The 12,690-nt window shown below is 32.7% G+C and overlaps 1 protein-coding gene across 1 annotated transcript; it reads left to right on the top strand.

Moving 5' to 3' along the window:
* The first annotated feature begins 6,213 nt into the window (after window positions 1–6,213).
* Window positions 6,214–10,960, top strand: LOC133292138 (mannan endo-1,4-beta-mannosidase 2-like). Its single transcript, XM_061490517.1, has 5 exons — window positions 6,214–6,910; window positions 7,890–8,087; window positions 8,945–9,067; window positions 9,556–9,767; window positions 10,297–10,960. The coding sequence occupies exons 1-5, from the start codon at window positions 6,539–6,541 to the stop codon at window positions 10,688–10,690; spliced, it is 1,299 nt and encodes a 432-aa protein (XP_061346501.1). The 5' UTR covers window positions 6,214–6,538; the 3' UTR covers window positions 10,691–10,960.
* Window positions 10,961–12,690: the final 1,730 nt, after the last annotated feature.

The following is a 12,690-nucleotide window of genomic DNA, read 5'->3' as shown; positions in this document are numbered from 1 at the left end:
AAACATTGGTCATTTTGCTCCATATAATAAAGGGAAAATACTACTCTCATTTTACATGAGGTAGTTATCTCCTTTTCTCTTACTTCAAAAATTGTGCCTTTTTTTTTTTTTTAAATAGCGGACCCTACTTGGATTCTCTTTGTAACATGAGAGAACTACTCTCATGTTACATGAGAGTAATATTACCCGTAATAAAGTCTGGACTTTTGGTTTTTGGTTGCTTGGGGTCGTTAGATTTACTAAAGTGATTTCTCCTGTTCATGAATTTCCTATGGTCATAGAACTAGGAGTTTTTTTTTTAAGTTTATTTAGATATTGCCCTAAAGACCCGCAACACAATGGTCAAACATGAATGCTCATAGACCAAACCAACGTGCTGAAGAAGCTGGATATACAATGGACAGCTACCAAAAGAAAAGAGCAATGGCTGTACTGTTATTGTCATGTGGTGTGTATTCAAGACATTTGGGTTGCAGAACAAGTGAAAGAGAAGGCCATCAAGTGCACCCTTGACTGAAATGGAAGAGCTCACACTATGGTCAAGACATGTCATATCCTGTGAAGATGACTGTTAAGCTCATTATTTTCACCAAAAATTCAAAGAAGAAAAAAGAGAAGAAAAAAAACAACAACAAAGACTAGTGAGTCATTTACAGAAGGTAATCAACTTCTTCTAAGAAAATGAAAGTAAAAACTAAAAGGGAAATAATTTTCTTATGTTGTAGGTAAATACTTATCTTATGTTGTAGAAACAAGATTGCAAGTGGGACCCATAGATAAGAGGAGAGAAAAAAAAAAAAAATGGGACCCACCTAGCTTTTGTGTGTGTAGGAAATTTAATTATCTTATGTAAAAATAGATAAATATAACCCAAACTAAAATTAAGCTGTTGCTGCTGATTCTTTTAATGGTATTAACTTAATGATATACCTATTAAATTAGGGATAAGATAACTTGTCCCCTGTTAACTTTTATATATATTATATATGATCTAGACCCATCTTGCACGAGATATAAGGCTCAATCCATAAATGGTTCAACAGGTCTAGCAGACTTAATGACTAAGGAAACGCGTCCATCCTGCATGAATGTCATCCCGCAGGTGTACAACTATGGTAACAGTATCTCAGAACTCTACAACTATTCTAATAACCAATAGCTAAGGGATAAATATTCCAATTATACTTAGAAGACTTAGCCCATAAATAGGCATCTCACACAAGAGATTGCAGAAGTCATTTCAGCCCACCAACGGAGTTAAATGACGCCATGATATGGCGACATAAGTAAAACAACCAACTAGTATAACAAAGGCTTTGAAGCCTAAGTATGGGGCCATTTTACCCATCTTTACAAAAATTTATTAATGAAATATTGATTTAATAAACGTTGGATTACCTTGCAGATAGTCCATATTTGTCCCAGCATTAGATTCTCCATCTCGTGCAAATATCTTGCATCTCTCAAAAACATCCATTCAAGAAAAGACTCAGATTACTATTGAACCAAACTTAACTGTGTGTGGTCTAACCTAGTATAGTAGTATATATCCATTGGACTGATCAATATGCTTTCATGTTTTTTAATCATCCATTAAAACAAATCCAATCAGTAAAATGTGAAGTTAATATTTAACTGAATTCAATCGCAACACTAATACTAACGTACACCTTTTCAAAATCTAAATTTTTTGCTCCTTACGTTATGGCAGACAAGTTGTAAGTTAATAATACATCCTTGTAAATTAGTTAAAGCTGCTGCCTGCTGCCATTGACCTACATAATAATGGCAAAAAAAGAAAAAGAAAAAATAAATATCATCCAATTTTAAATGACGTTATTTGTGGTCTATATTAATAGTATAATCAATAATAGTATATTCACATATAAGTCCAATAGGTGAAAGCATGGTTATTTGGGTCCATATGGGCTGGAGCCCAATAGCTTGTATTATATCTAGGGTTTCCTAAGCTGGAGGTAACACTGTTGAGCATTCCAAACTTGATGTCTCTTGGTGTAATACTTTAAGCACCTCTGAACCATTTTCTCTCAACCCCGTAACCTCCAACATAATATATGCAAAGTATACTTTCAGCACTCAATTTTGATTGGGATTTTTTTTTTTGTTATTATTTGGAAAATGAAAATAATTCTTCTTGAAAGAAAAACCTCTTAAATTTAATTTTCCTTTTGTCATAGTCAAATTTTAGTTGCCCATAATTCCTTGATATAGGTCGCAACATATACCTAACAATTATTTGCCATATTAAATTTTATTGTCATCTCAATTATTAATGGATTAAGAGCAAACATATATAGCTTTGTATTAATAATAAATAATAAAAGAAATTTTGGTGTCGGTTAGGAATATCTGCAGGGCATCTTTGTCCGTACCGATCACACAGTGAGACTTATTATGATCAATTTCAAGTATCCACTTGTCATTCCCTGGTTGGTTTTTATTGTTTTTGTGAACAAAGAATTCAATTCAAAAGTTTAAATTTATTGGTAAAATTATATTAATAATTTTATATATCTCTAATATGTTTTTTTATAAGAGAGTTTATTAAATTTGAAAGGTGGACGATGTATTAGGTCCAATCTACTTCTGCTAAAAAATTTCACAAAAAAAAAAAAATAGAGGGCGACAACGATCGAACCCAGGACATTGAGGCTATGATATTCTCAAAAGCTTAAACTTATAAATGAGATTATATTAATAATTTTATATATTTTAATAATTTATTCATTGATATATTTAAATTCGTAAATAAATAAATAAAATAGTAAGCATGAAACAGTGCAAGCATCTTTTCTTTGGGAGAACTTTCAGTATCATTACACCTCTTCCCAAATTAAAAAACTTTTAGGACTTAATTAGAAGAAAATACTTAAGAAAGATCTAGATTGAAATTATATATATTTTTGCTAATTTTGGAAAATTTTAGTGTATTGAGTTGAGTACACCCGTGGTATTTAAAAAAAAAAATCCCCTTTCTTCCGCAAGCCATTAATTCCATTTTTTATAATGCATGGACCACAGCCAAGACAAAAGTCGTAAGGTAGCTTCTTACAAAAACAATAATCAAAACATAATATAATTATGTAGGAATACATATCTCAATGCTTAAAGCTAATCATCATATAAACTTTTGTACACTGGTTAATGTAAATATAATAATGCAGAATAGTTGCATATTCATATCACTGTGAACTGAACGTTGACTCTAAGTTTTATGATTAACTTTTTAGCGTAATTATACAAATGATTAGAAAAAGATGAACTATTTTCCTTTTTTTTTTTAATACATCTTATGAGAAAAGATGGATCATTCTTCTTTTGGTCAATGCAAAATGATTTCTCATTCTCTTGGCCTTTCTGCATGAAAAAGACTTTAACCAAATGCATCTAGCATAATGTTTGGTTATGGATAATCATGTACATATGTTTGTGATGCAAGAGTGATGCATTTTGTTCTTACTCTTGGATTGGCCCTGCTTTCAATATTTAAAGCTCAGTCTCATCGCACAGACAATAAAATGCACCTAAATAAACGACAGATACTGAGAACAATTCCTGGCTTCCCACATAAGAAGCTTCTGACCTTATCAAGAAATGCTTCATGTAACTTCCATTTTTGCTTGTGCTGTCCTTTTTATTGGTTAGGATACATCGTCATCATGAGTGCCCAAGTCACGAGTAAATTTTCACTACTCTTGGAATATATACTCACTTTTCAAAATTAAAAACAACTAGGACTTATATAATATTAAAAAGGTTCGATTTTTGTCATGTCACATGACAAGACCATTTTCCTGCACACATAAATCAAGTGTGGGTCCCACGCTTAAAAAAAAAAGTCAAATCAAAATCAGGATACGACGTCGTATCCTCAAGATACGTTGCCGGATCCTTGTTGCAGGAATGAACAGTGTCATTCCTGCAACATAATTCTTATATTTCCCATATTAAAAATAAAGAAATAGATAAAATAAATGCAGTTAGTTGAGTCATGTATTTTTATTATTATAAGAGTATTGAAAATTTATCCCAAAATCACTAACTTGCTGTGCACTAATGCCTAATGGGATGAGAGTGAACAAACCATTAGATAAGGAGCAAACTAATTTGGGGTTTTTGGTTAATTATTAGAATTTAATCATAATTATAGAGTATTAAAATGAATATTGATAATAGTCATTCTATACCAGGCATTAGATAATTTATTTTTTCTTTCTTTGGTTGCTAGTGTTGAAGGAATGAATTTCAAGTGAGTGAATATAGTGATGTGGGACCATCGGATTTGGCGATTTGTTTGGTTGGGATTGTAGTTGATTAACAACTGGGTTTCTGCAAGTACAATTGATTGAGATTGTTGTGTAATAGAAAATAAAAAATGTTATGAAATCCGAACTGATAAATTGATAATACTTTATTCTTAAAATAAACGTATTAAAAATCTTATGGTGTGGAAGATTGTCATACAAATAGCCTGCAATTTTCCGTCAGTCACATATTAACATTTAGATGACAGACATATTACATGTACCAGCTAAGCACAATTAAAATTGAGGTTTTAATATATACAGTGACGAACTAGAAAAAAAATTTAGTCAGTGTCAAGTATGTACCATAATTTTGTTTAAAAGTTTATATTATTTTTGAAAATCAATTGGTGTCAATTAGGGATGTAAATAGATTAGGTCGACCTACAGGGGCCTACGACCTAGTCTATATTAAGTCAAACTTGATCTATTACAAACAGTAAAATAGAACAAGCTTAGACTTTTAAAAAAACTTATTTAGAAAACAGGCCATAGATTTTTTTGTACATATCGAACCTATAAATTTACAGGCTGACTTATATTATATTATTGATTTTAAATAAAATAAATAAAATTATTATTTTAATAATTTTGAATAATAAAATAATATTATTTTAATTATTCTTTTAATTATTGAATCTCTAATAGGCTTAAACAAGCTAAAAGACTTAGATCAAGACTTTTATTTTTTAAATATAGGTCAGACCAGATTTGGAATTTGGAGCCTACACAGGCTAATAAATCAAGCCAAATCCAATATTTTTTACACAAACCTAATCTATTTGAGTCAAAGCTTAGCCTAGTCTAACCTATGGAGACTCTAATACCAATGTACCAATTGGCTACCAAGTGGCTATGCTTGTGGCTACCAAAATAACCAATGTGATGTTATTTGCTCGAATTGAATTATTTGACTAATCGATAAATAATATTAAATCTCATGTTAACTATCATTCATTGGTAACTATAATTGGAGCAAATTTCATGGTAATTATCATTTGGAATACAAAAGGTAACCATGATTCAGACGTGCTGACCTGCATGCTAAAGGACAAATTACTTGTCATGCCAGAATATAAAATAATTATTTAATTATAAAACTACATAGATCCGATAAATTATATTTCCACTGTTTTTGTTATCAAAATCAAATTGCATACTAGTTATGGTATTAAAGTAGGCTAACAAAATAAAATATAGAGAAAGTGGTCACTGTCCAATTTGTCTAAGCATGAAGTGGCTTCCATGTGGAAGATGCCAATATCTGCAAATAGGGCAAGCTTGGTCTGAAGATTTTAACAACAGAACAAATCACTTTATGCAGAATCTGTACCTAGTAAACACCTAAGAAGTAAGAACACTGAGCTGTGACTTTTTTTTTTTTTTTTTTTTTGTCTTTTTTAAATTGCTGAACATGGTAAAAGTAACTCATAAAAAACAAGGTGGCCCACAGTTATTGAAATTAAAAGATACGTTCCTTAAAATATTAATACCGATTGAATTAAAGTATATATTTTATCCTTTTCAGTATTATTATTATTATTGAAAGAGATTTAAAATTTTAATTTTGAATTCATCATGAATAAAATTATTTTCAGAAAAAAAATACATTTGACTTATAAAAAAAATATTAATACAGAATTAAGGTTCACATTTCCTAGATCTAAATCCAAACAAGTAAACAACCCAATATTCTGATACAAACATTTCACCACACACTCACCATCTTCCACATTTTTTATTTTATTTTATTTTATCCTCAACCCTAATAATCTCTTTTTAATTTTTGACTGTTCTGAAGAAGAAAAGGCATGTGAGTCTTTTTCAGTTCTCTTTTTTTGTTGCGGTGGAAGCATGAACATTCCCCCATTTCATGAATAGGTATCACTGCTCATCTCATTCTATAAATCCCTTTGTTACAGCAATCTACAACCCTGTCAAAGTTGCAGTCTTTATGCACTAAGCTTAGTAAAGTTAATGCCTTTCGAGTCCATTAATAATCTTCTCAAAGGGAAAAGGAGAGATCTATACATTCTAATCATTTGGGGGGGTCAGGAACAGTCACGTTCACATCTGTGCCTTAAGGTGTAGTTCAGCAATCTTCATCTGGGGGGCACTAATTTGGTGACCCTTTGAATATATAGCCAAAAGGGTATCTTTGGATCTCCCAAATCTGTTGATTTCATCTGGTGTTTCTGTGGCAAAACGTGTACATGATATACAGAAGCATGGTGTCTGGGAATGGTTTGTTTTATCCCATTTTCGGCTTTGCATCGCTCGTGTTTTTCATTTACATGTCTTTTGGAGACATAAGGTTCGGTTTTGAGGAAGAACAAGAGTTAGCTTTTGTGGAGAGAAATGGGACTCAGTTTGTGTTGGATGGGAAAGCGTTCTACATTAATGGGTGGAACTCTTACTGGTTTATGGTTCAATCTGTGGATGATTATTCCAGGCCTAGGGTTCATGAAATGCTGAAAGCTGGGGCTAAGATGGGTCTCACTGTTTGTAGAACTTGGGCATTCAATGATGGTGACTACAATGCCCTTCAGACTTCCCCTGGTGTGTTCAATGAACAAGCTTTCAAGGTATTGTAGCTTGTAATTTTCATGCTTTTTGTTGTTTGTTGTTCCTCCTAGTATTTCATCTCTTTTGTTTTGATGTATTAATGTATTTTTTTTGTTTTTCTATGCTTGATTCTGGATACTGACATCATTAGATTTTGATGAGTGTCTAGTAGTGGGACGTTGGCTATTTTGGTTTTCTTTCCTTTGGATTTACTTTAATCCCTTCTCACTCACTTTTTGTTCTTTTTTTTCCCTGAAATTGAGTTTTTGTGGCTGGAGGCTTCCAAAACTGAGTTTGTAACTTTGTATCTATGATGGGTAGTTACGCTTTGTACATACAATTGCTGAGATTCATTGGGGGCTGAGAACAAACCATGCTAAATTTGTGGAATGAACTTTTAAGGTGATGATAATTGTAAAATGTGACATGTGCCATGACATGCTTGTCGGTGCAGAGCTGAATATTTTGGCCATGTTTACCTTTGTTCTTGGAAAGTGATATAATATTGTATGTGTTTAGGATACAAACAAAAAAGGAGAATAAGTCTCTCTCTGTGTGATCTAAATGTTTGTAGAATAAAGTGAAGATCGTCTAGTTTGTATGCCTCTACAATTGTGCCCATGATTCAACATGAAGTTTGCTGGACTTGTATTATTTCTCTTCACCCTTACTCCATCCCTAATCAATCTATCACATGCGAAATTCTCCCAAAAGTGGTGTTTGTGGTTCTGATTGACATGCAAAAATTGAAAGGTTTATGTGTGCTTACTTTTTGAAAATTTCTAACATGCTTTGTAATATAGTCCTTTAGAAGTTTATGATGATTGATTACCTTGGAAATTTGTCTGTTCTTCCCTTGAAGCATGCCTGGTAGAAATGAAAAATGCTTTATGTTGCATTACTGGTAATCCCTTTGGTCCATAGAGTAAGTTAGTTGTTTACTGTTTTGCGTTACTGTATGATGAATGAAAACCATGTTGAGGATTGGTTTGGTAACAGGCCTTGGACTACGTTATAGCAGAAGCAAGGAAGCATGGAATTAGGCTGCTCCTTAGCTTAGTAAATAACTTGCCAGCATATGGTGGGAAGACTCAGTATGTCGAATGGGCATGGCAAGAAGGGGTAGGGTTAAGCTCATCTAATGATTCTTTCTTCTTTGATCCTTCAATCCGAAGCTATTTCAAGTATTACGTCAAGGTATGATATGTCTATGTTTTTACACTGGTGATAATACTTTTGTACTAATATGTCTCTTATGATGCCTAAACTTAGTAGCCCAAACTTTGGATGATTTGTATTTGAAGAATTGTATGGAAGCTAGACAAGGAGATTGCAATATTAGGTCTTTGTTGGTCACACTTGTTTGGCATTTGAGGAATGCCCTTGGCCTAATCCTTTGTTTTCCAAAATTAAATCATATTAGCATGCATTTGAAAATTGAGCCTGGTGTTGGCATATTGACAAAGAAATGTTCTACCATTGCATTAAATCTTTAAATGTTCTACATGGCTGAATCATCGTTGTATCCTTTTATCCTTTTCTGAAAACAAAGAAAAAGATTACCCAGTGCAAAACCTTCTTTCTCTTTTTTAAAAAACAAACCTTATTTTGAAGCTCCATTTAGTATCTTTCTGTTTCCTTTTGTATGCTAAATTTGAAACATATGGAATGATTTACACTTCTCTGGAGTCTAGACCATGACTCAAATAATGCTACTTGCCTTTATCAAAAACCAAATTTTCAATAAATCCATTTAGAGTGTGGTCTTTTTTAATCATTAAGATCAAATTTCAATTTTAAAATAGAGAATTCATGATGAAATTATGGAATTTCTGTGTTGGATTATTGCTATTTTCCCCTTTATAACACTGATTTTTTTTCCCATGCCTGTTGTTTTAATACATCACGCTTCTATTTCCTGTTCGTGTGCGTCCAAACAATGATTATCCATAGTTGCTATCCCTCTTTGCCTTTTGTTTTGCTGGGCATTTCAATTTTAGTTGCATGTTTGCAGTCTTCAATAAATTAATTGTTTCCTCTCCAACTGTCTACAGACTATTCTAACAAGGAAGAATACTATTACTGGAATTGAATATAGAAATGACCCCATCATTTTGGGTTGGGAATTGATTAATGAACCTCGCTGCATGACTGATCCTTCTGGCGATACTCTCCAAGTAAGTCCTGTACCTGTGCTTTAACCCCTTCAAATATTTATAGAAAAAGCTTGCTAGCAATGTTAATGACTATTTTAAAGTTGAAATATATCTCTTTTCTTTCCTTGATTTCTTTGTTTAATAAATTATTATGATCTCAGATGATCTGTTGCTCTTTTAGCTTTTCCCAATTTTGAACAAGTGCTTGGCTGAATTTGATATTAAGGGGCTACTCCAATTTTTATCCATTGTTGTGATACTCATTGTGATATTGCATTTTTTGAATCCCTGTTGGGAAACTTAAGTATTTAAAAGTAACAAGATGTTTACTTTTACTGTTCCACCTCCATTCATTGAAAAGTAAAAGAGGAGAAAAATGCAGGTCATCATCATTCCCTTTTTTTTTTTTTTTTGCTTAGTTTAGGAGGGAAAGAAAATGATGTGTGGTGTTACTACTTCCTATGTAGATATTTAAGTATACAGTTTACTTAATTGACATAGAATTGCAGGATTGGATAGAGGAAATGTCAGCTTTTGTGAAATTGATTGACAAGAACCATCTGGTGACTGTTGGGCTTGAAGGATTTTATGGTCCTAATGACCCAAAAAGGTTGACCGTCAACCCTGAGTTGTGGGCATCCAGACTTGGATCTGATTTTATTAGGAACTCCAAAATCTCAAATATTGACTTCACTTCTGTTCATATCTACCCAGATCATTGGTAAGCATTGCTTGACTGCTATGTCTGTAGTTTAAAGATTTTCTTGGACCCTTAAGAACAGGAATTTAGAGGACGAGCCTTTGAGCAGCGGTAAGATTGCTCCTTGTGACCGCAAGGTCACCGGCTCGAGTTTGGAAAACAGTCTCTCTGTAAAAATGTTGTAAAAATGTAAGGGTAAGAGTAAGACTGCATAAAATCGGTCCTCACCCCTACTCTGGCAAGTTGGGGAGCCTTGTGCATTGGGGTTTGCCTTTGCCCTTAAGAAGAGGAATTTAACTTTAGATGTTCCAAAGAACTACACGTGCAGAATGGAACGTTTTCTGCTTTGAGTTTCTCGTATGTCTTTAAGCAATCAACTATCTCCAGCAATAATTTGTTTGAAATTTGTACCTATGCCCTTTAAGATCTTTCTCCTGATTTGTATTCAGAAGTACACATCCCAAATATTCTAATGATAACTAATTTCAGATAGCTTCTTTCTTTTGTACTTTTCCGTTTATTTAATTGTTTTAATGAAAAAATTGCATAGGTTTCATGAGCAAGAAGTTGAAGACTATATAAAATTTGTCTCCAAGTGGATGCTTTCTCATATTGAAGATGGTGACATGGTATTGAAGAAGCCCGTCTTGTTCTCTGAGTATGGATTATCATCCACAATCAAGAACTTTTCATTGTCTGATAGAGAAAAGATGTATAAAACAATTTTAGACATAACCTACAAATCTGCCAAGAGAAACAGGTCTGGAGCAGGTGCTTTAGTTTGGCAATTCTTAGTTGGAGGAATGAAGGAGTTTATTGATGATTTTGGGATGGTCCCATGGGAAAGGTCATCAATGTATTCACTATTTATTGAACAATCATGCAGATTAGCCAAGGTCAAGGGATGGACACAACATGACACAAGTTTCAAAGAATTTTGTTAACAAAAATTATGGAATCAAAGCTCATGATTGGGTGTGGTTTAAGATTGCTGATGGTTGCATGGCTGGTTTTGTACAATATCCTCCTATTTTCTTTACCAATGCTACAGTTGGGTGGTTAATGGGGTATATAGTGTTGTAGCATAGATTACATATTTTATGAACACTTTTTTTTTTTTTTTTTTAAAGCTTGTAATCAACATAGACAAAATCTTCAAGGAAGTCTTTTGAGAAGTGAAGGAAAAGTTTTTGAAGTTATATAACTAATATCATTATTCCATTCTTGCTGTACTTGGAGAATTATCAAATCATTAACCATTACATTTGCCTACTTTAAGGCGTGAAATTTTAGGATAGTACAGAAATAATTGTCAATTTGAAATTTTAGTTTGTTTTAAATTACTTCTTTTAAAAATTTAAGAAACGTTAATTTTTTTTAACTTGATTTTTGTCTCGATATTTTCACTAAGTGAAATCAGAAAGCATTAAGATAATATAATGCACTTATAATTAAATCTAGAGAATATGTAATGACTTTATTAAATCTCGCGCAAAACATTAAACGGATTGTTATTTTTAGAGATGGCAAAGTGGTCGGCCTCTGTCAAAAAACAAGTCAGTTCACCACGTTAGGCTAAAAAACTCAGTCCGTTCCGTCCTGTTTGGCGGGCTGGACAGATTGGTCTGTCAGCCCGAACTTATTTTATATTGACCCGCTTCGTCTCGTCTATGTTCATCATCAACCCATCAAAAAATGAGTCTGCCTTGCCCCGCCCTGTTTGACGGGTGAAGCGAGTTGGCCTACCAAGCCAAACCCATTTTGTCGGCTCTAGTTATTTTGATGCATGAAAATTAACTTTAGGGAATTAATCAATACAAGGATATGGAGAGAACCAAAAATTGCACAATAATTTTTAGCATTCCTATTTCTTTTCACAAGTGAAAAGTAGCTTCTACAAAACTAAAAATGCAAAAGGAAAAAAAGTCATAGATATAAGCCCCGTTTCCAATGACTCTCTACCAGATTGAGAAGCAGAGTTATGCTAAATTTCATGGCTTTAACAACGTTGGGGAATATGTAGTTCTAACACGAGCAGGGCTCTTGTCACTTCAAAGGTGTGAAATTTTGGTTGGGGGGTTTTATGGGCCGGGGCTTATCCATTCGTATAAGGCAGTTCCAATGATAAAAATATCACACTACTATTTCAAAGTTTTGAAGGGAGTCGTTCTCACTATTTGGAAACCATTATTAACCAGTCCAGTCCATTCATCTAAACATAACATTAAAATGAAACTTGAACCATACCGTCGTTTTTAAGATCTAGAAAAAATAAAAAGCTCAAATCATGATCTTATATTGTACCTAATGATATGGTTTACTGGCTTTTCCTACTCTGTAATCAAGCACGCACGCACTTCTATTTATGCAATGCATTTAAGTATACAAATAATATACGGGCAGATTATTTTATATCCATGTAACTTATACTCTTAATTTCATTTGCTAATTTTAATTAGTCTAACAGTTCACATGATTAATAAATTAAAACTGTAGGATGAAAGTAAATCAATTAAAATTAGATGTGAGACTAATTATTCTCCCACTAATATAAATTCTTCCTTCCTCAATAATATATATGCAATTAATTCTATTTAGGAACATGATCATTTTATATTGCTCATATCTGTATAAGTTATACTCTTAATCTTCATCATTGGCCTCACTCATATATAATGGCTTTAATTTATTAGTTATTGGATATAAGTAGATTAATAACAAAAATTAGGTATAAGACTCTATTATTATATAGATGTAAAAATAATCTACCCTTTTTATTTATATTGTTCACACAAAAGAAACTGAATTTGTCCACAGGGTTGCAGATTGGTTTGCTATAACCATGCACGTAATATTCCTTTAGGTTTAGATGTGTTTCATAATCTACCTATATGATGTGGTAGGTTTAGCGTTTGCTGAAGAGAGAGAGAGAGCGTTTTTAAAA

The sequence above is a fragment of the Gastrolobium bilobum genome, unplaced genomic scaffold (assembly GCF_033153095.1).
Source record: "Gastrolobium bilobum isolate Gb01-03AN ecotype WA unplaced genomic scaffold, APGP_CSIRO_Gbil_v1 utg124576, whole genome shotgun sequence".
NCBI lineage: Eukaryota > Viridiplantae > Streptophyta > Magnoliopsida > Fabales > Fabaceae > Gastrolobium > Gastrolobium bilobum.
This window is presented reverse-complemented; position numbering and strand designations above follow the sequence as displayed.

What these genes read in the sequence shown, in the direction of transcription:
- LOC133292138 (XM_061490517.1), top strand. Translation starts at nt 6,539, where the DNA reads ATGATATACAGAAGCATGGTGTCTGGGAATGGTTTGTTTTATCCCATT. An exon ending in TCAATGAACAAGCTTTCAAG is followed by an intron (nt 6,911 to 7,889) that starts GTATTGTAGCTT and finishes GTTTGGTAACAG; the next exon opens with GCCTTGGACTACGTTATAGC. An exon ending in ATTTCAAGTATTACGTCAAG is followed by an intron (nt 8,088 to 8,944) that starts GTATGATATGTC and finishes AACTGTCTACAG; the next exon opens with ACTATTCTAACAAGGAAGAA.